Genomic DNA, 24,752 nt, shown 5'->3' with positions numbered 1-24,752 from the left:
GGAAGCGGTCGTTGTCCTTTTTGTGCTACCTCATGTCCACGGAGGGAGTGGAAATGGGGGAGCAACGCGTCAGGTCATGGCCCATCCCCAACTCTGTGAAAGCAGTCCAGCGATTCCTGGAGTTCGCCAACTATTTCCGGAGGTTCATCCGGGGCTTCCGGGTCTTCAGCACGATGGTCGCGCCTCTTACCTCCCTGCTGAGAGTAGGTTCCCAGCGGCTTCGTTGGATGGCAGAGGCGGAGACACTGAAGGCACGCTTCACCATTGCTCGCCGTGCTGGCACATCCCGACCCATCACTCCCCTTCCACGTTGAGTTGGAAGCCTCCGAAGTAGGAGTCGGGAAGACTCAAGAAGGTCAAGAAGACTCTGAAGGCATGGAGTCACTGGCTGGAGTGGTCCAAACACCCTTTCCTGGTGTGGACGGACTACCGCAACCTGGAGTACATCAGGGCAGCGAAGAGGCTAAACCCGAGACAGGCCAGATGGGCTCTACTCTTCACCAGGATCCAATTCATGCTTTCCTATAGGCCAGGCTCGAAGAACGTGAAGGTGGACACCCTGTCTCGCCTCTATGATAAAGAGGAGAAGCAGGGAGAGAAGACCCCCATCATCCCTCCGTTCCGTATCATCGTGCCAGTGGTGTGGGACGTGGATGCCGACATACGGCAGGCCCTGCGCACGGAACCCGCACCTGCACAGTGCCCAGAGAACCGTGCCTACATGCCCACAGGTGTACAGGACTGCCTCCTTAACTGGCACACATGGCGCCTGTATCGGGTCATCCTGGGAAAAGCCGTACCATCGCCTGCCTGTCTGAGAAGTACTGGTGGCCCACCTTGGCTAGGACGTCTCTTCCTGCTACATCTGGGCTCAGTCAAAGACACTCAGACACCTCCCTTATGGAAAGCTCCTTCCCCTGCCGGTTCCCTGGTCTCACCTTTCGGTGGACTTTGTCATCGACCTTCCCCCCTCCCAGGGGAACACCACCGATCTTGTCGTTGTGGACTGGTTTTCTAAAGCTTTTCGCCTCATTCCTCTGCGTGGGCTCCCGTCGGCCATGCAAACCGTGGAGGCTCTTTTTACGCACGTCTTCCGGCACTACGGGATCCCAGAGGACATTGTGTCAGATCATTGTCCTTAGTTCACCTCACGCGTATGGAAAGCGTTCATGGAATGCCTTGGGGTCACGGTCAGTCTCACCTCCAGGTACCATCCTCAAGCTAATGGGCAGGTGGAGAGGGTCAATCAGGAAGTGGGCAGGTTCCTAAGGTGTTACTGTCAGGACCGGCCGGGGGAGTGGACGGATTTTCTACCTTGGGCTGAGTACGCGCAGAATTCCCTCCGCAACTCCTCCACTAACCTCACTCCTTTCCAGTGCGTGTTGGGGTATCAGCCGGCCTTGGCACCTTGGCATTCGAGTCAGACCGAGGCCCCTGCGGTGGACGAGTGGTTTGGGTGTGCTGAGGAGACCTGGAACGCTGTGCACACTCGTCACCAGCGGGCCGTGCGTCGGCACAAGGAACTGGCGGGCCATGCGCCGACCGCCACCGCAGTGATTTTCACTGTTGGCACACTGCCCGACCCACACCGCGCCCCGGTGGTCGTCTCCGAGGCCGGTTACGTCCCGCTGCTGGTGCACTTGTTATTACGGGTCTCCCGGGTCTCGCTTATACTTGTTTGTTTTGGGATTCGTCCCCGTGTCATGTTCATGTATTTTGGGTGGAGTCATAAAACACCCTATTACGCATTCCTGCACCTGTCTACGATCCTTAAAGAACGTGATACTGTTTAATCAGCTTCTTGATATTCCACACCTGTCAGGTGGATGGATTATCTTGGCAAATGAGAAATGCTCACTAACAGCGATGCAAACAAATTTGTGCACAATACGTTTTTGTGTGTGTATGAAACATTTCTACGATCTTTTATTTCAGCTCAAGAAACACTTTACATGTTGCGTCTATATTTTTGTTCAATATAGCATTTGACCGTATGGGGACTAACAAAATGTCAATGTTTTGCTCGTTTACTATTCTTGTGGGGACTTCTGGTCCCCATAAGTATAGTTAAACACGTCCACAGGCACACAAAAGCACAGGCACATTGCAATGAAATACAGAAACACACTCTTCATGTGCTCCTGTCAATATGCACACCTCAATTCTGCCTTAAGCCAGCATAGTTTAGTAACACCCTTTTCCCTCTCAATTTCATACCTGAGATACTCTCCATAACTCTACTGGCTGACCGTGTGTAAAACACACACACACACACACACACACACACACACACACACACACACACACACACACACACACACACACACACACACACACACACACACACACACTCTGTGGCTGTGTCTACAATACGCTTACTATGCCTGATGCCCCAACTACACAATCCTTTTAAGGAAAATCACATGCCTAAGCTCTCACATTGGACATCATTTAAGTTGTAGCATATTTTAGTAACAGCAACTGCAGTGAGTGTCCCTTTGAATAGTAAACTGAAGACATGCTCTGCTGTAGTAAGCTGAATAACAGATCAATTATTGGACTAACTCACTGCAGTAGGTTTGCTATAGCAGGGTTAGCCAGCCAGTACCCTCTTTAAAAGAGCTGTGGTACAGTAACTCTGAATAAATGTGCCTTTACTGTAATTGTCCAACATTTATGGGGTTCTTAAATTATGAAGTGGAACATCGTTCTTTTCCATAACATATCACTGTCAAGTTCCATCTGTGATAACAATACATAGGACGAAAAGTATAGATCTACTGCAGTGGTCACCAACTGGTTGATCTCCAAACATTTATGTAAAAAAAACTAAGATAAAGCCTTGCGTTCCTATTTTTGTTATTTGTTTCATGCTGTTGGCAGTAGGTGCACGTGTTTCAGAAGCCCTAGCGCCAGGAAGGCAAAGTTTCCCATTTTAAACCATTTCATGTGTCTGAAGGTAGAACCCAGAGAGCAAATCAAGTGCACCTTTAGGCCGACTGCTGGCAAATCAGATAGCTTAGATCACAGCGTCTGCAGTCTCCTTGAGCCATAGACTGTAAAAAGAAGCCTTGAGCACACAGCAAAGCTGAAACTGAGATTTCAAAACTTTTAAAAGCATGACAGTTGAGCAGTGGCGTGCCGTGTCCCTGGGGGCTGGGCCTTCAGTGACGTCCTACACAGTCCCACCCGAATTAATCCACCTCTTATTACCATCATTATGATGCCATGGCTCTAGACACTATACATTTAGACAGAAACGCACTATAAAACCAGGCGTTGCGTCACTTTGAAATTGACATTTTTATTCATAGAATTACAGGGGAAGAGTACAATACCTCTTCATTGTGCAGCTCCCATTGCCCTGCGCGCTTGTTCGTTGAGCTGTTGATCCACTCGGGTGTCCCCAAAAGTTTTCAAAAGCACCATTGCTTGTAAGTGCCCAGCCGTGTTTCATTGCTGCCTTGGTTAGACAACTCAAGTTTGCAAAGCCAGTGAGGCTCCAAACACCAAATCTATCACTTGCAAATAATAGGCATTCCCAGCAGTACAGTTTGTAGTGCTTCTCGGAGTCTATGACCCATTGATAGCGCTCGTAGTTGGAACTTTGAAAGTGGCGAACGAACCCCTTTCCCGCCTGTGACAGGCTTTGTAGCGTCGGGCGAACTCTCCTGACAATGTCTAACTTTTCTTGAAAAGTTTGTCTTGAGAATGACGTTATAATTATATCCTTGACCAAATCGATATCTTCTTCTCCTTCCGCCATGGTGGGTTAAAAAAACAGCTTAGTAGTACGCAAATGAATTAGCTTATCAAATTCAGTTTCCTAGCTCTGAGGTTTGCATATACCTGCCCATATAGGACCTGCCTCTCAATATTGGTAATCCAATCAAAAGACGTGCACACACTACGCCTGCTAGCTGGCTCCTGTGTAACACTGGAGGCAGCCAGCAGGCATACAATAGCCAACTCTAAAGCTGATTGGTTGACACTAAATTTTCATTTCCATTCACTTTAAGCTACAAGCGCCCGCACTGTTGATTCTGAAGGCCTGAGGGCAGATTTTAGACCCCTGGCAACACATGATGGCTGAATATGATTGGATAAAAGATCTAACATAAAGACCAGCCCTCCAAATCTCAACCTGGGGCTGGAAGCAGTGCAACCAAGAGGAAAGCTATGAAATGAAGAGTATAGTGGCCCGTTCCTGTAGGTTCATGCTCTACAACATCCGCAGAGTACGACCCTGCCTCACACAGGAAGCGGCGCAGGTCCTAATCCAGGCACTTGTCATCTCCCGTCTGGATTACTGCAACTCGCTGTTGGCTGGGCTCCCTGCCTGTGCCATTAAACCCCTACAACTCATCCAGAATGCCGCAGCCCGTCTGGTGTTCAACCTTCCCAAGTTCTCTCACGTCACCCCGCTCCTCCGCTCTCTCCACTGGCTTCCAGTTGAAGCTCGCATCCGCTACAAGACCATGGTGCTTGCCTACGGAGCTGTGAGGGGAACGGCACCGCAGTACCTCCAGGCTCTGATCAGGCCCTACACCCAAGCAAGGGCACTGCGTTCATCCACCTCTGGCCTGCTCGCCTCCCTACCACTGAGGAAGTACAGTTCCCGCTCAGCCCAGTCAAAACTGTTCGCTGCTCTGGCCCCCCAATGGTGGAACAAACTCCCTCACGACGCCAGGACAGCGGAGTCAATCACCACCTTCCGGAGACACCTGAAACCCCACCTCTTCAAGGAATACATAGGATAGGATAAGTAATCCTTCTCACCCCCCCTTAATGATTTAGATGCACTATTGTAAAGTGGCTGTTCCACTGGATGTCAGAAGGTGAATTCACCAATTTGTAAGTCGCTCTGGATAAGAGCGTCTGCTAAATGACTTAAATGTAAATGTAAATGTAAGTATAACTCTTACTCTGGGGAATAATTTAATACATATTTGTGCGAAAATATATTTAAAAAAAACTATATTCTGATGATGTTTAGGCCAGCAGAGAAGGCCTTGCTGGCCCTGACGGCCCACCACTGCTAGTGAGAGATTCAACGAATACAGCAAAGCGCTGCTGTTTTTATGAGTAAATCCATGTTTAAGTTATTCAGCAATGTCAACACTTTGTTCAAAACTTTTATAAGCCATAAAATGCATGTTCTCTCTACTTCCACTCGCACTACAACCAGCACTGCAGCTGTAATGAATGACTACAGCAAAGTGTTTCCGTAAAGCCTGCATTGTTATTATTAGAGGCGTGACTCTTTTTTATATCAAGTAATATTTCACTTTATCTGGACATCGAATTAACAACATTAATTGGTGCATGAGGCAAAAACAATGCACTGCGACTTGAGTTTCGCCATCAGCTTGAAGACTGTCCACTTTTCTCAGTGGAGGGAGGGAGAGAGGGATGGTGATTCGTGTGAGAGGCAGCCTCACCACTACACTCTCCATCCCCTCAGACTGACCATCAGATGTAGACCATCAGTTCAGCAAAATTTAAAAAAAAGCAAATTATTATGTTCACTCAGCTGTGCCTCACAATCCAGGTGTTTGGTGTAACTTACTGTGTCTAGTGGGGAGGTTTCATATATTTTGTACAGTGCGTGAGTGCATTGTTGGATGGTGAGCCGTGCATTGCATTATGTGCAATTTTGTGCTGTATCTATCAGAATAAATCTCCATGATTGGTGCTACAAGTTGGAGTCTGTGTCGATGGTTGTACACAACGCAAGAACAGACGCAAGAGCACTGTTACATTGGCGTATGATTGTGTGTGACTGCAGGGTCTGTGTGTGCACGTCCTCTCACCAGTGGTTGTAGTCCAGGTGTTGGCGTATGAGTGTGTGTGGCTGCACGGTGCCGTAGGCGTCCACCTCTGGCATGTTCATATCGTCTATGAAGTAGACCAGCCTCCTGCTGCCTGGAGGACCATAGTTACGGCCTGCCTTCTTCTCCAGGGGCTTCTCCAACACCGCTGCAGGAGAGAGGGAAGAGGGAGAGGATGAGAGTGGAAAGAGAGAGGGATGGGAATGTAAAAAGAGATGAATGGAGGATGAGTGCAGAAAGAGATGGATGGAGGATGAGTGCAGAAAGAGATGGATGGAGGATGAGTGCAGAAAGAGATGGATGGAGGATGAGTGTAGAAAGATGGATGGAGGATGAGTGTAGAAAGATGGATGGAGGATGAGTGTAGAAAGATGGATGGAGGATGAGTGTAGAAAGATGGATGGAGGATGAGTGTAGAGAGATGGATGGAGGATGAGTGTAGAAAGAGATGGATGGAGGATGAGTGTAGAAAGATGGATGGAGGATGAGTGTAGAAAGATGGATGGAGGATGAGTGTAGAAAGAGATGGATGGAGGATGAGTGCAGAAAGAGATGGATGGAGAATGAGTGTAGAAAGATGAATGGAGGATGAGTGTAGAAAGATGGATGGAGGATGAGTGTAGATAGATGGATGGAGGGTGAGTGTAGAAAGATGAATGGAGGATGAGTGTAGAAAGAGATGGATGGAGGATGAGTGCAGAAAGAGATGGATGGAGGATGAGTGTAGAAAGATGAATGGAGGATGAGTGTAGAAAGATGGATGGAGGATGAGTGCAGAAAGAGATGGATGGAGGATGAGTGCAGAAAGAGATGGATGGAGGATGAGTGTAGAAAGATGAATGGAGGATGAGTGTAGAAAGATGGATGGAGGATGAGTGTAGAAAGATGGATGGAGGATGAGTGTAGAAAGATGGATGGAGGATGAGTGTAGAAAGAGATGGATGGAGGATGAGTGTAGAAAGAGATGGATGGAGGATGAGTGCAGAAAGAGATGGATGGAGGATGAGTGCAGAAAGAGATGGATGGAGGATGAGTGCAGAAAGAGATGGATGGAGGATGAGTGTAGAAAGATGGATGGAGGTGAGTGTAGAGAGATGGATGGAGGATGAGTGTAGAGAGATGGATGGAGGATGAGTGTAGAAAGAGATGGATGGAGGATGAGTGTAGAGAGATGGATGGAGGATGAGTGTAGAAAGATGGATGGAGGATGAGTGTAGAAAGATGGATGGAGGTTGAGTGTAGAAAGAGATGGATGGAGGATGAGTGTAGAAAGAGGGAATGGAGAGAACCAGCTAGGCTACAGTATATTTATTTACAGTTGTACGCTAGTAGTAGCAGACCATTCCCTACCCTGTAGCATGGCAGAGGTGGTGTAATAATTGAAGGGGACGTTTTTGATCATGTATTTCTCCTGGTCCAGTGATCCCAGTTTGTCTCCGACCAGAACAGACTTCCCAGTACCGGCATTCCCGACCAGCATGACGGGCCGGCGGCGTTCCAAGAGGCGGTCCATGAAGTAACGGACGCGGATAGTCTCTGTGGTGTGGACCAGACATGCCTTGGGAGAGGGGAGATAGGGGACAGAGTTCAGATAGACTGTAGATAATCTACAGGTTGGTGTTTCCCCACAGATCTAGGATCAGATTACTCAACTCCAAGTACAACCTAAACCATAACTTATTGTGGTCCTTCAAGCCGGATGTTGTGCAATATTTACGCCACTGATGTACACTTATTGTAAATTGCTCTGGCGAAGAGCATCTGGTAAAAGAGCATCTGATAAATTGTAAAGAATATGTAATGAGAAGATATTTTACTGTAGACCGTCGATGACTACATAGAAGAGCTTTGAAGCAGCTAATGCATGGTATAATGTCGGTATAATGTCACTATAGAAGTGACATGAAGTGACACCAGTAACACAAGACTTTACCGTACCTGTAGAGGAATATCAGCATCCATCTCGAACCTGGGCACCATCTTGGACCAGGGTTCAAACTTCTTGGTGTCGGGGTCAATGTAGTAGTCAAACACGGTCCCCTGGGAGGGGAACTTGATGGTCTTAAACTCTGTCACCCACCACTTACTGAACTCCACACGGTAGTCCACCAACTACACACACACACACACACACACACACACGGAGAGACAAACATTGGGTCAATCTCAATAGTCTTGAGATACTTCTGGGAGAGGAAGCCATGGTTTATTGCGTTGCGATCACACTTTCGGTCTGCATTAAAAAACAATCAAATGAAACAAAGACACTCCTATCCAACTACCCACTGGTGGAACAACTACCCACTGGTGGAAACTGGTTAACATTGTTTCCATGTCATTTCAACAAGAAAAGTCAATGTGATGACGATGATTCAACGTGGAAAAGCGATTGGATTTTCAAAAAAGTCATGTAAATTTGAACCTCAATCCAATGACTTGGGGACATTTTTGTTGATTTCACGTTGAATTCACATTAGTTAACAACTTTAATGTTGAGTTGATGTTGAACTTGATGTTGAAATGACATCTGTGGCCAGTGGGTACCCATCAGTAAAAAATAAAAATCCCTGAGCTGTTATTTCCTCTCTCTCCTCTCTCCTTTCCCTCTCTCCAGGCTGTCTACTGTGTTCAGGCCCTGCTCTACAGTCAATAAACCCACTTAGCATATAAATGCAGTGTAGATAAGGAAATAAAGTGGCGTACATTGGTATGCTAGTCAGAGACTGTTTTATCCCATAACGTAGATGGACATGGTTACTGTACGGAGCTGTCTGGGTTGCTTAGCAACCGCTCGTCACTTTGTTCGCCTCTGGTTAAAAATTCAGCCGGCTATAGTGTTTAGGACTGTGAGTGGAATACACTTAGTTTTGAAGATGAAGCTGCAATACAGTACGGAGTCCTCGCATTGAAAGCCACCATACTTTACTGAAATATATGTGAAGCAATTCTCATCATCTGAAGCTTCGAGGGGAGTTGGAGAGCGAATTAGATGACGATTTACTAAAGCGTTTGCACCCGTGATAAAAGTATACCCCTTTTTCTGAAGCAATCTATTTTATTCTTTGACTCTGAGGGAACGCACTTATCCACTACGTAGGAATGTGTCTCACAAAAATACTTCATAATAATATATGCCATTTAGGAGACACTTTTATCCAAAGCAACTTACATTTTAAGTACGGGTGGTCCTAGGAATCTAACCAACTATCCTGGTGTTATAAGCCCCACTGAGCTACAGAGGACCAACCACAATCATAGGAATCATTCAACCATCTTACCTGGTCCTGGAACATGGCACCTCCGAAGGCCCAGACAGCACCGAAGACAAAGTAGAGTTCGTAGAGTTCCTTAGGGCAGTCTGGAGGGGTGTGTTCTGGGGTTAACAGACACTCCAACAGATGGCACAGCATCTGGACCATACTCTGCTCCGGGACTGGGATGATCTTCTTAAACCTGACCACACACATTACAGACATAGGGGTAAGACCATCAGTGAACTAAATATACAGTATATATATTTGTTTTATGTCTTACACTATTTAGGCCTATTGTTCTCTGTCACTCTCACGCCCTCTCTGTCTACAGTCTCTCTCCCCTCAGTCCAGAGGAACCATCTAGATCACTATGAACCATTCCATACTGACAGCTGATGTGTTACCTGGACCTGAGGGTGTCTAGACATGAGGGGAGGTACTTGTCAAACAGGATTGTCAGGTTGGCCTTCTCCGATTGGACCTCCCTCCTGTCAATCCAGCTGGATACAGGTGGGTTCCAGCCCAGATCTGCTGGGTTGATATACAGAATGCCTGGAGGGACAAGCAGAGCTTGTTACTCTGTAGTCACATGTAAACAGGTAACTTCACAGTACGTACAAATACATGTCAAATGTGATCTAACTGTGAAATATGTGGTCTAGGATAACAACCAAAGAAGAGGAGAGCAGGGGGACAGGGATAGGATAAGGAGACGAGGAGGAGAGGTAATGGAGGAGGCGAATGACTAGCATACCAGCTCTAGATACAGTAGCAGGAGTAGCAGTCCGGAGGTGGCTGATCTCAAACACCAACCTCATGGTCGGGTTGAGAGGGATGCGTTCATTACTCGCCAGGGTTAACACCTAATGCAGGGAAAGGTACAGAGAGTTATTACACAGACGGACAGAGAAACACAGACAGGAAGACAGACACACACCTTGTTGTCGTCCATGACAGTGTTGAGAGACTCAATCCACATGGGGTCTATGTCTCCATCCAGTACGATCCATTTAGGCCCAGTGTGGCTGAGGTTAGCCAGCTCACGCATGATGTTAGAGAACAGACCTGGAAAACAGACATGCATCAAAGGTCTATATGTTGGTCATATCATCATCACCATCATGACAATCATCATCACCATCACGACCGTCATCATCATGCCCTCCCCTCACCATCCCTCCACTCCCTGGTTGCAGGGTTGATGATGCCAAACAGCTCATCATTGGTCACAGCTTTGGGGTTGAGGTCCGCCCACACGGGCCTCCGCTTCATGTTCTGGTAAGTCCGTTGGAGAGACCTCATCACCTGGCTCTTCCCTGTGCCTGCATTACCCACCACAAACACAGAGTGGCGCACCGCCAGCAACTCTTCCAACTGTACCACCTGGGGGAAGGAAGGAGAGAGTGAGAGCCAGGGAGAGAAAGGGAGAGACAAATAGTATGGTATTGCTATACAGAATGGTATGGTACACTGCAATGCAGCAGAGTAGATCAGTACCGTACAGTGTGTCACTCATGTTACAGCTCTGTGAAAGAGCAGTATTTACTGCATAAAGCAAACAGCAAACAGTGTGGAAAGAACAAATTATGCTACCTCTAAAACGGCCTCATCTGTGTTATGTAAAGTATCAAATTCACCTCATTAATATCAGCAACACTTTGATACACAAAATATTAACAACTTGAATTGTGGATGTGACAGGAACATGAGAAAATAACAGATTAAAGTACATTGTGGCAAATATCAAAGTCTCTGTAACGGTAAGAAAACGAGAGAGAGCGAGAGTGCGAGAGAAAATCATATTTCCTTTCACAGTAAAACTCATTGATGGCATTCTCAATCAATGCAATTGACTCAAGCTATTCACCCTCACCATAGTGTTAGCATCTGAAAAATCCACATTGATATTAGATTTGAGATGTGGGCAGCTGACAGGTGCTAATGCTAGCGCTACAAGCGTCTAACACTACAACAGGCTAACATTATGAGAGGCTAACAGTACAACAGGCTAACATTGTGAGAGGCTAACACTACAACAGGCTAAAATTATGAAAGGCTAACACCACAACAGGCTAACATTATGAGAGACTAACACTACAACAGGCAACAATTATGAGAGGCTAACACTACAACAGGCTAACATTATGAGAGGCTAACACTACAACAGGCTAACATTATGAGAGGCTAACACTACAACAGGCTAACATTATGAGAGGCTAACACTACAACAGGCAAAAATTATGAGAGGCTAACACTACAACAGGCAAAAATTATGAGAGGCTAACACTACAACAGGCTAACATTATGAGAGGCTAACACTACAACAGGCTAACATTATGAGAGGCTAACACTAAAGTCAAATAAACCCATTCCCCTCTGGACTTCCTCCTTTCACTCTAATCTTACTGACCAACAGAATGTGGCCAAAAGTCGTGCACTATAATATAGTTTAACATCGCTTCAGGGAATAGGGTGTCCGACAGAGACGGAGAGTGTAAGGTTCAGACGATACAAATGGATCATTATTGACCTGCCGTTGTCTCATCAGCCTGTTCCCTCCCTGTTTATATCCATGTGTGGTGTCTGTGACAGTGGCAGGGTTAAGAGCTGCTCTTGCGGTACAGAGGCGTGATGGAGTGTCATTACGTTGCTACCATACCGCTTTGACCTGCTGCAGATTGCACTCATTTCCCCTGGCCCCGCTTTCCTCTGTCTCTGACATTGTATGTGTGTGCGTGTGTGTGTGTGTGTGAACGCAGCATAATGGCTAGAATAAGGACGGTGGACCTTTCCACCTGGGACGTTATTACAGTATAACCGGAGGGTTTGGGTTGGGTATATTTGGCCGATTCATCCACAACCCAGACTGCTCTGACACTAATGTGTACTTACCACTGATACAGTACAGTGCAACACCAGGTACATGGCTTTTGGAGAAAAGGGAACTAGTAGCAGAGGAACGCAAAAGCTGAATTTGTTGTTTTATTGTTAATTACCAAGATTGAAGTGTGGTTTCATTTCCCTGGCAGTGTTATTGAAGGTCAGGGACATTACAGTATTATGGGCTGTGCTCTTACAGGGCTATCATCTACCGTCAAAAAACGGTGTCTTTTCATGTATTTTTGGATGATTCTAGGCCTGGGTCACTTGTTAAATGAATTGTTTCATTCATTAAGTCATTCATCAACATGAAAACATAACTTTTAACCAACACTCTCTAAAGGCTGAAACAGCCCACCCTGGTCAACCGGTAATTACAACTCACCTTCAGTACAAAGTTATCCTCAGCCTGTAATTTGAGGTCCAGCACAGACTGCTTGACATGCTTCTCAAACTCCAGGTCTCTCTTCCTGGGGACGTCCAGAGCAGGGAACAGGTCTCCGATAAGCCCCATGAACACTGGCATGTCATCTGTCACGATCTTAGGGATGTTGAAGTCTCTCAGAGCCCGCATGAGGACCTGGTCCTCAGGCCGATCTGGGTCACCCCGCTTCAGGGAGCCAGCCACCACCAGGACAGACTTGATGGCCCTCAACCCCCAGTCATAGTGGTCCTGGAGACCAGGGAGAGACGGAACATTAATATTTAAGGCACATTTTCCTTTTCCAAGAATGACAAAGATGTGTAATGGAAGGGATAGAAATGTAATGGAAGGGATAGAAATGGATGTACCAAAAGTTTCCGAAAGTGCTTGTTTACTAGACAGACAAAGCATAGTCTTTGTTGTTTTGAAATGCCAAACATGACTGTGTCCTTTTTTCTGGTTTCAGCTGAACATATTTTGAAAGTAAGACAAGGACAAATGGTCAAACATATTTTTTACCCCTTTTTTCGTGATATCCAATTGCTAGTTACAATCTTGTCCCATTGCTGCAACTCTCCTACGGACTCAGGAGAGGTGAAGGTCGAGAGCCATGAATCCTCCGAAACACGACCCTGCCAAGCCACACTGCTTCTTGACACACTGCTCGCTTAACCCAGAAGCCAGCTGCACCAATGTGTCGGAGGAAACACCGTACAGTGTGCATGCGACCAGCCCGCCACAAGGAGTCGCTAGAGCGCAATGGAACAAGGACGTCCAGGCCGGCCAAACTGTCCCCTAACCCGAAACGACGCTGGGCCAATTGTGCATCACCTCATGGGTCTCCCAGTCATGGCCGGTTGCGACACAGCCTGGGAACGAACCAGGGTCTGTAGTGATGCCTAAGACTACTGCGCCACTCAGGAGGCCCAAACAAGATATTCTAACATGTTAATCTATACATATCTTTTTACACACAAGTTTGCACAAAGCAAGTTATTTCATATTATAAACTGGGTGGTTCGAGCCCTGAATGCTGATTGGCTGACAGCCGTATACCACGGGTATGACAAAACATGTATTTGTGCTGCTCCAATTACATTGATAACCAGTATAAAATAGCAATAAGGCACCTCGGGGGTTTGTGGTATATGGCTAATATGCCATAGCTAAGGGCTGTATCCAGGCACTCCCCGTTGCATCATGCGAAATAACATCCCTTAGCCGTGGTATATTGGCCATATACCACACCCCCCCATGCCTTATTGCTTAAATAGAGCCCTGAGTACCAGGCCATTAGTTACCTGATGATCGTACTACTAATGCATGTCCAGAGTGCATAACAGGAGATTACCATGACTCAGCAGTCACATTGAATTTTACTGCGGTCATGACTCAGTTCTTCTCTATATCAAGCCATTTTTGTGTAATAACCAATATGGACATAATGGAGCTAGCCTAGCCTAGTCCCCGATCTGTTTGTGCTGTCTTGCCAACTCCTACTGTATGGTCATTGTCTTGCCACAATGACCATGTGAGTTGGCAAGCCAGCACAAACAGACAAGGGACCAGGCTATAATGGAGCTAGTGCATAAGATCAGGGATCTGAAGCATACTGTACCTGTTTGGAAAGCAGCTCTTTGCAGAGTGTGTAGAGGGTGATGAACTTCCTTGCCAGGACTCTGGCATCGAGGAAACCTTCAGCCACCAACATGATCTCACAGATCAATTCAAAGTCTGGTACTACCATGGCACAAGGCCTACAGAGAGGGAGGGAGGTAGAGAGGGAAAGAGAGAAGGAAGGAGGGAGAAATAGAGAGTAAGATTTAGTTCAGAGGGCTGACACAGTCATGTGGCTTCTAGTTAATCCTGGTCCAAATCCCGTCGGGGACATTAAGTTCACCAAGAGTACTACATGTAACTGCTGGACTGAAATATATTCATTGTCATTTGTCAGCTTTTCTTCCGTCAACATTATCATAAACATCGCACGGTGAATGTCTTGAAAGAGGTAACTCATCTTTGTTTTTCCATCAGTCTCATCGTTTCGTTGTTAAAAAATGACATTATAGCATTTTAAAAACAAGGAAACACTTTTGTGCGTTTTCCGTGTGTTACCTAAACAGGGCCTTGAGATTCTCAGGTAGTTCGGTCCTGCCAGCGTAGCCTGGGTTCATGGTGATGAAGATACCTACAGAGGGGAAAAGATTCACCTCCTCGCCCATGAAGTTAAACCTCTGCTTCTTGTCTCGGATGGCGTCCTGGATGCTCTTCACCTGGACAGGACAGATATATAGATATACAGAGATATATAGAGATATAAGACAGTCAGGAACTAAACTCAGCAAAAATGCACCTGTGGAACGGTCATTAAAACACTAACAGCTTACAGACGGTAGGCAATTAAGGTCAGAGTTATGAAAACTTAGGACACTAAAGAGGCCCTGCTCCCTGCTCATCTGCATGAACGTGCCTTAGGCATGCTGCAAGGAGGCATGAGGACTACAGATGTAGCCAGGGCAATAAATTGCAATGTCCATACTGTGAGATACCTAAGACAGCGCTATAGGGAGACAGGACGGACAGCTGATCGTCCTCGCAGTGGCAGACCACGTGTAACAACACCTGCACAGGATCGGTACAAACAAATATCACACCTGCGGGACAGGTACAGGATGACAACAGCAACTGCCCGAGTTACACCAGGAACGCACAATCCCTCAATCATTGCTCAGACTGTCCGCAATAGGCTGAGAGAGGCTAGACTGAGGGCCTGTAGGCCTGTTGTAAGGCAGGTCCTCACCAGACATCACTGGAAACAACGTCGCCTATGGGCAGAAACCCACCGTCACTGAACCAGACAGGACTGGCAAAAAGTGCTCTTCACTGACGAGTCACGGTTTTGTCTCACCAGGGGTGATCGTCGGATTCGCGTTCATCGTCGAAGGAATGACCGTTACACTGAGGCCTGTACTCTGGAGCGGGATCGATTCGGAGGTGGAGGGTCTGGGGCGGTGTGTCACAGCATCATCGGACTGAGCTTATTGTCATTGCAGGCAATCTCAATGCTGTGCGTTACAGGGAAGACATCCTTCTCCCACATGTGGTACCCTTCCTGCAGGCTCATCCTGACATGATCCTGCAGCATGACAATGCCACCAGCCATACTGCTCGTTCTGTGCGTGATTTCCTGCAAGACAGGAATGTCAGTGTTCTACCAAGGGCAGCGAAGACTCTGGATCTCAACCCCATTGAGCATGTCTGGGACCTATTGGATTGGAGGGTGAGGTAGGGCCAATCCCCCCAGAATTCTCTGGGAACTCGCAGGTGCCTTGGTGGAAGAGTGGGGTAAAATCTCACAGCAAGAACTGGCAAATCTGGTGCAGTCCATGAGGAGATGCACTGCAGCTCTTAATGCAGCTTGTGGCCACACCACTTTTGATTTTGACCCCCCCCCCCCCTTGTTCAGGGACACATTATTTCATTTCTGTTAGTCACATGTCTGTGGAACTTGTTCGGTTTATGTCTCAGTTGTTCATACAAATGTTTATTTATTTGCTGAAAATAAACGCAGTTGACAGTAAGAGGATGTTTCTTTTTTTGCTGAGTTTAGAAGAAATGGTTCCAAAAGGGTTCTGCGGATGTCCCCATCGGTAGGTGATCTTGTAAGATACTACCACTCGCATTCAATCACCAACAAACACAAAATGGAACGGTATTCACACTCTAAAAAATAGCCAAGGCAATGATATTCGCTATAAGCTATAAGCTAGCGTTTACTAAAAGGATGAAACGGCAACACTAGTTCATCCTCATCATTTCACATATCCTACATCTATGTGTGTGTGTGTCTAGGATGTGTACAGTAAGAATGAGATTAACTTTTCCGTGTCCTTGGCTGAACCCAAGATCTCGACTGTATAGGGTGTGGTAAAATAGATTAGTTTAGAAAATGATGTGTTTACTCTGTGTATATGAAACAGCACTCTCATAATTATACACCCATTAGTCATTATTCATCATCCAGTCTGGTATTTTGCAGACAATTTCACCAACAGACAGTTGTGTTGAGGATAAGAGAGGGGCTGAATTTAGCTAATTTGTCTCCATTCAGCTGTGTCTGTGCTGCCTTCTGTTTCCCTGCCCTTTACCTAATGGAGAATTGATCCTGCCACCTGCGAACGCACTCACAAACTGCAGCTACGTTATGGCGCCTGCTCTCCCCTTAAACAGAATGGATTATGGTACACCTTCCTCTGACATTCGCTTATGGAGAAGACGGGTGGGTCGTATTCATTAGGCAAAGAACAGAGGAAAAACAGACTGAGAAAAAGGGTGGGAGGCACTACCAGGACTTGTCCAATGAGAAACGCTAATTTTGTTGTTCCGTTGAAAAACAGTTTAAAATGTTTTGTGTAGCGTGCTGAGTGTCACGCCCTGAGCATAGAGACCCCTTAGATTCTCTATAGTGGTTTAGGTCAGGGTATGACTAGGGGGGTGTTCTAGAATGTGTATTTATATGTTGCTGGTTTTGTATGGTTCCCAATTAGAGGCAGCTGGTAATCGTTGCCTCTAATTGGGGATTATATTTAGGAAGCCCTTTTCCCCCCACCTGCTTTGTGGGATATTGTTTGTGTGTGCAAGTTGCACCACTTATGTGGCGTTTTTTTTTTGGTGTAGAAGTTTCATCCGAATAAAATATGTGGAACCTGACACACGCTGCGCCTTGGTCCGACCTTTTTCACGAGCGTGACAGAGGGTACTGGAGCGGGTAGGAGAGTGCCCTTCAGAACCATTTGATTGTTTTCTGCCCGGTCTTATCCAAGGTCTTCTTCCTTTCATCCTTTCCAAGCATAGCTTGATTTATTATTCAATACGCCTGCTAACGCCCAGCTATTGCTTCGTTCTGCCACTTTACAATTTCAAAGTTCTCTCTCCTCACTGACTTATTGAGAATGTTTCCTTTCATAGCTAGCTGCCGGGGAGAGGGCAGAGAAACTGGCTGTGCTGTGCTATACTACCAGTTTGATGATGAAACCCTTTCAGCATCATCTACTGCACATAAAGTTAGGATATGGGTTAAGGTAAGTGTTAGGACATAGACAAACATACTATCTGGGATACACTTTCATACTCCATCCCCCAGGGGGCAGCAGCAACCTTGTCCAAATGCTGAGTCTGGTTGATAAGCACATCAGGTGCTACCAATTAAGGTGATCGTCGGTGAGTGTCCCAGTTTGCAGTGATGCTAATGGGGGTTTGTTGGTTTTAAGAGGGGTTTTTTTCCACCTCGGTGAGATTGCTGTCTCCCTGGAAGCATGTATCCATCACGTCCTCAAATGCTGATTTGTCAGATGAATGCATACATTCATTTAGGTTACAGGTCATATAACTAGGCCTAGGACACCTAGACAAAGTGAGTACAACAATATCCGTAGGCTAGTTATGAGTTTTGCAACAATACACATTACAATGATGACAAAATATGAATGGGTACTATGCTAACTCAATGCAATCATTGCTTATTAGTACTGTATACAGTGAGTTCCAAAAGTATTGTGCCCAATAGAAATGAATGGTAAATAATGTATTGTGTAATTTAGGAGTCACTTTTAAGGAAGAGTAAAATGTTTCTAAACACATCTACATTCATGTGGATGCTACTATGATTATGGATAGTCCTGAATGAATCGTGAATAATGAGTGGGATTTACAGACACACAAATATCATACCCCCAAGACATGCTAACCTCTCACAATTACAAGAAAAGGGGAGGTTAGCATTTTGGATGGGGGTATGATATTTTTGCGTCTAACCTTCTCGCTCATCCTTATTCACGATTCATCCAGGACTATCTGCAATAGAAGTGTTTAATAGTAACATATGATATTCTTCTTTACAGTACAGAGACTAAATAAAAAGGGCCACTGTGCCAATACCTTTGGAGCACACTGTATGATTAGCCCAGGGACATGCTTACCTGCACAGCAACCACAGACAGCACCTCCACAGAGATCCTGTTAAATTCATCAAAGCAGCCCCACGCTCCTGTCTGGGCCAGGCCTTTATAAATGTTGCCACACGACTGCAGGAAGGGTCAGAGAGAGAGAAGAGAGAGGGAGATGTGTTCTATACAGAGTAAAATTGAAGGTAAGAATGACAACAGACGTTTGAGATTGACCACAAAAGCAAGGGCCTAAACTTTCTTGCCTAAACGGGTGACATTTTGTTGCCGTCTGTCTACTCCAATATGAAAAAGGTTAAACGCCAACTCACACCATCAGCTTTCTCCACAGACACAGAAACAGCCTCCTGAGATTCACTAGACAGGAGAGAGGTAGGATCCAAGTCTCTCCTCTCTATTATAGGGCAGAGCCCTGATACTAACCAAGCCTGACTGTGTGTGCCGCTTGGTTGTATGACTTTACACCATCGCTGCATCTCCTGGTGCATATTAGCGCTTCTCTCTGACACAGTGTGGTGTGTGTAGAGTGAGAAGGGCAATAATAATTATCCTGTCTAGGCAGGCAGCAACAAGCTGTATGAAGAGATTGTGCCTGCGTCTCTATTGACCACTCTATATGCAGTGTGTGTGTGTGTTGAAGCAGGAACACTGAGAAGGGCGTCTGACACCACTTAACAGCAAAATAAATGCATCCATCAGGTTGAACTGTTAAGTTCTTCCTTCAAGGACAGAGGGAGAGAGAGAAGACCGACAGGGAGCTCTCTTTACCCTCCTCGCCCCTCCATCTCTGTGTCAGAGTTGGAGAAGCAGGACTTAGATCAGGGTAACTGGCGGCCCGCCCCCCTTTTGAAGGGCCTCGGATTAACCCCCCCCATCCACTCCTGCACCCCCACCCCCCAAAAAAAACTCAGTCTGGATCTCAACTTACTGTTGCGAGTTAGAATAGTAGACTACACAAGGTGAAATTTCGAAATTTGGTTGTGCATCAGATGTTTTACTCTTGTTACGTCAGTCACTGATAGTCAGTCAAATAGACTGTGTCAGTTAACTTTTTTTAGATTGCTAAATTAGTTCCGTGCCCAGCTATCCAAACTTGTTATCATGGTCGAATTATCGGGGGGGCACACATTGATTTCGTAATTCAGTCTCACTCAGATATATACTGCTCAAAAAAATAAAGGGAACACTTAAACAACACAATGTAACTCCAAGTCAATCACACTTCTGTGAAATCAAACTGTCCACTTAGGAAGCAACACTGATTGACAATACATTTTACATGCTGTTGTGCAAATGGAATAGACAACAGGTGGAAATGATAGGCAATTAGCAAGACGTGACACGTGTGGAGACAGTCTGGACAGTCTGGAGATGCTGTGGAGAACGTTCTACTGCCTGCAACATCCTCCAGCATGACCGGTTTGGCGGTGGGTCTGTCATGGTGCGGGGTGGCATTTCTTTGGGGGGCCGCACAGCCCTCCATGTGCTCGCCAGAGGTAGCCTGACTGCCATCAGGTACCGAGATGAGATCCTCAGACCCCTTGTGAGACCATATGCTGGTGCGGTTGGCCCTGGGTTCCTCCTAATGCAAGACAATGCTAGACCTCATGTGACTGGAGTGTGTCAGCAGTTCCTGCAAGAGGAAGGCATTGATGCTATGGACTGGCCCGCCCGTTCCCCAGACCTGAATCCAATTGAGCACATCTGGGACATCATGTCTCGCTCCATCCACCAACGCCACGTTGCACCACAGACTGTCCAAGAGTTGGCGGATGCTTTAGTCCAGGTCTGGGAGGAGATCCCTCGGGAGGCCATCCCCCACCTCATCAGGAGCATGCCCAGGAGGTCGTAGGGAGGTCATACAGGCACGTGGAGGCCACACACACTACTGAGCCTCATTTTTACTTATTTTAAGGACATTACATCAAAGTTGGATCAGCCTGTAGTGTGGTTTTCCACTTTAATTTTGAGTGTGACTCCAAATCCAGACCTCCATGGGTTGATAAATTTGATTTCCATTGATCATTTTTGTGTGATTTTGTTGTCAGCACATTCAACTATGCAAAGAAAAAAGTATTTAATAAGAATATTTCATTCATTCAGATCTAGGATGTGTTATTTTAGTGTTCCCTTTATTTTTTTGAGCAGTGTATTAAAAACTGCAAACATTTCTCTCCACCCTATGGCAAGATGTGTAGAATTGCAGGAAACTCACTGTAAGACAGCCAGTTTTCCTCACCGCATCATGGGAAAATGTGTGTAGAATTGCAGCAAACTTACTTTAAATGGCAACATTTGCTCTACACTCCGTGGCAAAATGTGTAGAATTGCACGAAATGTATTCTAAAAAAGTGTTTTAAATGTTCTTTGCTGTCAAGAGTGGGGCCACTAAGATGTTTTGCCCACAACGTGGGGAGGTATGACGTGGGTACGCAGACTCGTGAGCAACTGCGGGCCCTCATGATGAGTTGTTTTGTTGTGTCCCCCACCCCCATCAAAAGTTGCCCAACCCTGACTTAGATGATTCATAGCCTGTCTGCAGAAGGAGTGGGAGCCCACCTTGTAGTCCATCTGCTCGGAGCAGTTGAATACATAGACCATGATGCCAAGGGCTCGGCCCAGATCCTTGGTGGTCTCTGTCTTGCCAGTGCCTGCTGGGCCTGCTGGAGCACCACTCATAGTCAGGTGGAGGGACTGGGTAAGAGTGATGTAGCACCTGGGAAACACACACACACATTCTTAGTAATAACAACTTCACTTCATAGGCTGATTAACTCAAGTCAAATAACAAGCGGGCATTGAAATGCAACAACAATCTGCATGTTTCAATAGCACACTAAAGAGTTGAGGAGGACTGATGGAGACGATCAAATCTGAAATTGATCATCAATATAAATGCGTTGTTTCGCCTCTGAAATCAATGTGGTAATCATTTCAGCAAGCAGAGGGTAAATAGACAATATATTGTGAGAGAGAGAGAGTGTGTGTTATAGAGATATGAAAGCTACCGGAAGACAAACGATCCAATTTGTGTCATCCAGAGACTGTTGCCAACGTTTTTAATAGTCATTTTGGAAATATGGCCATATATCTCACAATCAACTGTCTGGGTGGCTACAAACCTGCTTGTTCTGAATGCCTAAACACAGTTCTCAGAAGGGGCTGAAACACTTTAACCGAGAAGTATTGTGTATGTATGATTACATCATTGTTTTTCTACCAGGGGGATGCCATCACAATCCTTAAAAACACAGCTTCCAGAATTACGTGATTGAAATCCAAACACATCTGAAAGCTGAAATCAAACTGTTTAAGTTGGCCAGAAGCCATCTGTGAGTGAATGACAACTTTATATCAAACTTTGCCTGACTCCAGTATGGCTGAATGACAGAGGGTCAGTGGTCAAAAGTTTGACAGGCAGAGATAACGAGATAGAGCACAGTCTCTGGCCATATGCTGTCTCTACGAGCACATGGCCGCTGATCAGTGATCCAGCCTTCAAACACCATTGTCTTTGTGGTGCTTTGTTCTGGCTTCAAAGGGAATGGGCTAATGGTCAGTTCCACAGCCACAGCACAGTTTGCCAGAGGACTACAGAAACAGGTCATAAATCTACTTTTTATATTCAGACTTTATCTGTGATAATTTCCCACAATAATGTAGGAACCCGGTTCAAGCTGCAATTGCTTGTATGAAAGGTGCTAAGCAACAAAACATGTTCCTTGTGATTCGTTTTATTAATCCAAGAGAATACGTTGCAGATAGAAATGGCATGAATAGAACTGGCATGATCCCTTAGAATCAGGGAGGCATGTTCGTTCTGCATAATACATTTCTATCGGAATGTTGGCCAATGTGTCAGTCCTCTGGCCCTGGTACCCGCTTATTCCTACATATGAGAAGCTAACCACAATAACAATCCCAGGCCCCCGTCCCCGCAGGAGGCCTTTTGCCTTTTGGTAGGCCATCATTGTAAATAAGAATTTGTTCTTAACTGACTTGCCTAAAAAAAACAATTAGCCACAATAGTGAATTTGCAGTTCACCTTCAAAATAAAAGTTCCTCATTGAAAGTGATGCTAATGGATAAAAACAGTGGAATCGTGCCATATTTGGACTAGATAATGCTAAACAAGTTTGGCATCCCACTGTAGGTGTATCAGACTGCATAACTGCATTGAGAGCATACTTCTTTGCACTTTCAAAGTTTGAAAGCGCTGGGGCGGCAGGGCAGCCTAGTGGTTCGCGCGTTGGACTAGTAACCGAAAGATTTCAAGTTCAAATCCCTGAGCTGACAAGGTACAAATATGTTGTTCTGCCTCTGAACCTACTGTTCCTAGGCCGTCATTGAAAATAAGAATTTGTTCTTAACTGACTTGCCTAGTTAAATAAAGATCAAATTAAAAATAAGCATGCATAAAAAGTATTTACAGAAATGATGAACCCAAAAATCGATTAGAATATAATGATTTTTATTGTTAGTCATGACTCTAAACCTATAATGTTAGCCAGCTAGCTAGAGTGGCTAGTTAGCTAATCTCTTACATGTACAGTACCAGTCAAAAGTTTGAACACAACTGTACTCATTCAATAGTTTTTATTTGGACTATTTTCTACATTGTAGAATAATAGTGAAGACATCAAAACTATGAAATAACATGTATGGAATCATGTAGTAACCAAAAAAGTGTTAAACAAAATCAAAACATATTTTAGATTTTAGAAACATCAAGCCACCCTGCCCACAGCCGACCTGAACCACAACCGCCCCCCGCCCCATTCCCCATTTCAGGTCGCAATTGTAAATGAGAACTTGTTGCCTACCTGGTTAAATAAAGGTGAAAAAAAATATATAAAAAAATAAAAAATTCCATGTGCCGAGTTGGGGGCTAATTTCACCACATGTGCAAAGCAGTCAAAGTTTAAGCACTGCCTTCGCCCAATCCTGATACATCCAAACAATCAGTGACGAAAATCCAAATACCAGAACTACTGCTGCTCGTTATCCTACCAATTCCATCACGTCCTGACAGATTATTTGGTTTTCGCTCAGAATCTGTTCACGAGAGATTAGGCTCGCCCTAACTTGTCTATCAAAAAAGTAAACAACCATAGTGGTACTTACCTGTGAGTGAGATGAAAACCAATCAGAATGTGATACCCTGTGCCAACATTATTTTTATTGGTCAGTGTACCTGTCAGTCAGTGGGGTTATGACAAGTCGTGGTGTGTTGCCCAGGTACTCGTATGAATAGAGGAACTGGGCGTCACAGATGTTGGCGAAGCAGTGTCTCTCCTTCTCATCCCAGCGATGACGTAGCTGAGACAACCATAGGAACGCCTGAGAGTTCTCCACCTGGCGATGGGGGAATGAGGGAATGGAGAGAGAGAGAGAGGAGAGGGGGGGGGGGGATTGGAAGAAGACGAAAAACAGGGATGGGTAAAAAACAACAACATCCAAAACACTTTCTGTCTTTGTTAAAGTTGCAAAACTTTTAAAAATCCTTTATCATTATGTTAATTTCATAATTGAGAAAAGGTTGAAAACAAACTGATACTGATACCTTCTGAGCGATGATCTTAGCGACCACGTCCCTCGCATGGACGTCTATGGTGCAGATGGTCATGACCTTCTGGCGGTCGCCCGGCGACAGCTGTCCAATCAGCATGGAGATTAGTGTGTTGAGCTGGGCGACCTGCTTCCTGTTATATTCCTTCATGGCGTTCTCATATCCCTCCTCCAGACGGGAGAAGGCCATGCCCACGTCTGACGTCCACCAGATCTGAGTACACGTCAGGGCCACCTAGAGTGCGATATACACATTAGAAGTTAGAGGTCAGAGGAAGACAGAGGTTCGAGCTACAGAGCTGAATGCACTACACAGATCGATTAAAAAGACACAGGTCATGGCAGGAGCGGTCAACCCTCCTCCTGGAGAGCTATTTGGTGTGCAGGCTTTTGTGACAGCCCTGCTCTAACACACCTTCTAATTCTAATGTACCTGAGCGGGGTAGTCAAACAGCCACTGCTCCCTGGGTTTGTCCTCATAGGCCATCACTGCCTCTGTCATCTCATGACGCACTGTTGACCGCATGGTTTCCAGAACCCGATTCAACCACATCTCCACCTGAAGACAACCACACAGATAATGATGACATACTACACAGCCATTCTATGAATGTGTTTGTCATTTTAGAACCGAGGGGCATCAGACAACATGAATAAACACAACGGGCTTTTCATTCAAACGAAGGTGTCTAATAGGGAACTAATACATGTGATTGACAGGCTTTGTGATTTACAGGCTTTGAGATTTACAGGCTTTGAGATTTCACAGATTGGACAGAGAACATCTGACAAATGCTATAACATCTTTCAATCCCTGTCCCCCATCATAGTG

General features: G+C 45.6%; 1 protein-coding gene across 1 annotated transcript in view; it reads right to left on the bottom strand.

Moving 5' to 3' along the window:
• Window positions 1-24,752, bottom strand: part of dnah9 (dynein, axonemal, heavy chain 9) — a 145,400-nt gene that overhangs the window by 99,057 nt on the left and 21,591 nt on the right. Inside the window, exons 28-43 of the mRNA XM_064950630.1 lie at window positions 24,354-24,479; window positions 23,916-24,155; window positions 23,547-23,707; window positions 20,912-21,068; window positions 18,368-18,472; window positions 14,505-14,662; window positions 14,008-14,146; window positions 12,351-12,638; window positions 10,258-10,468; window positions 10,023-10,150; window positions 9,840-9,948; window positions 9,490-9,637; window positions 9,110-9,284; window positions 7,770-7,943; window positions 7,182-7,389; window positions 5,814-5,979 (exon numbers count right to left, since the gene is read on the bottom strand). Coding sequence (XP_064806702.1) covers window positions 5,814-5,979; window positions 7,182-7,389; window positions 7,770-7,943; window positions 9,110-9,284; window positions 9,490-9,637; window positions 9,840-9,948; window positions 10,023-10,150; window positions 10,258-10,468; window positions 12,351-12,638; window positions 14,008-14,146; window positions 14,505-14,662; window positions 18,368-18,472; window positions 20,912-21,068; window positions 23,547-23,707; window positions 23,916-24,155; window positions 24,354-24,479 — 2,693 coding nt within the window. The remainder of the gene's footprint in view (window positions 1-5,813; window positions 5,980-7,181; window positions 7,390-7,769; window positions 7,944-9,109; window positions 9,285-9,489; window positions 9,638-9,839; window positions 9,949-10,022; window positions 10,151-10,257; window positions 10,469-12,350; window positions 12,639-14,007; window positions 14,147-14,504; window positions 14,663-18,367; window positions 18,473-20,911; window positions 21,069-23,546; window positions 23,708-23,915; window positions 24,156-24,353; window positions 24,480-24,752) is intronic.

The sequence above is a fragment of the Oncorhynchus masou genome, chromosome 31, assembly GCF_036934945.1.
Source record: "Oncorhynchus masou masou isolate Uvic2021 chromosome 31, UVic_Omas_1.1, whole genome shotgun sequence".
Taxonomy (NCBI): domain Eukaryota; kingdom Metazoa; phylum Chordata; class Actinopteri; order Salmoniformes; family Salmonidae; genus Oncorhynchus; species Oncorhynchus masou.
The sequence above is the reverse complement of the archived record's forward strand: the minus strand, read 5'-3'. Positions and strand labels throughout refer to the sequence as shown.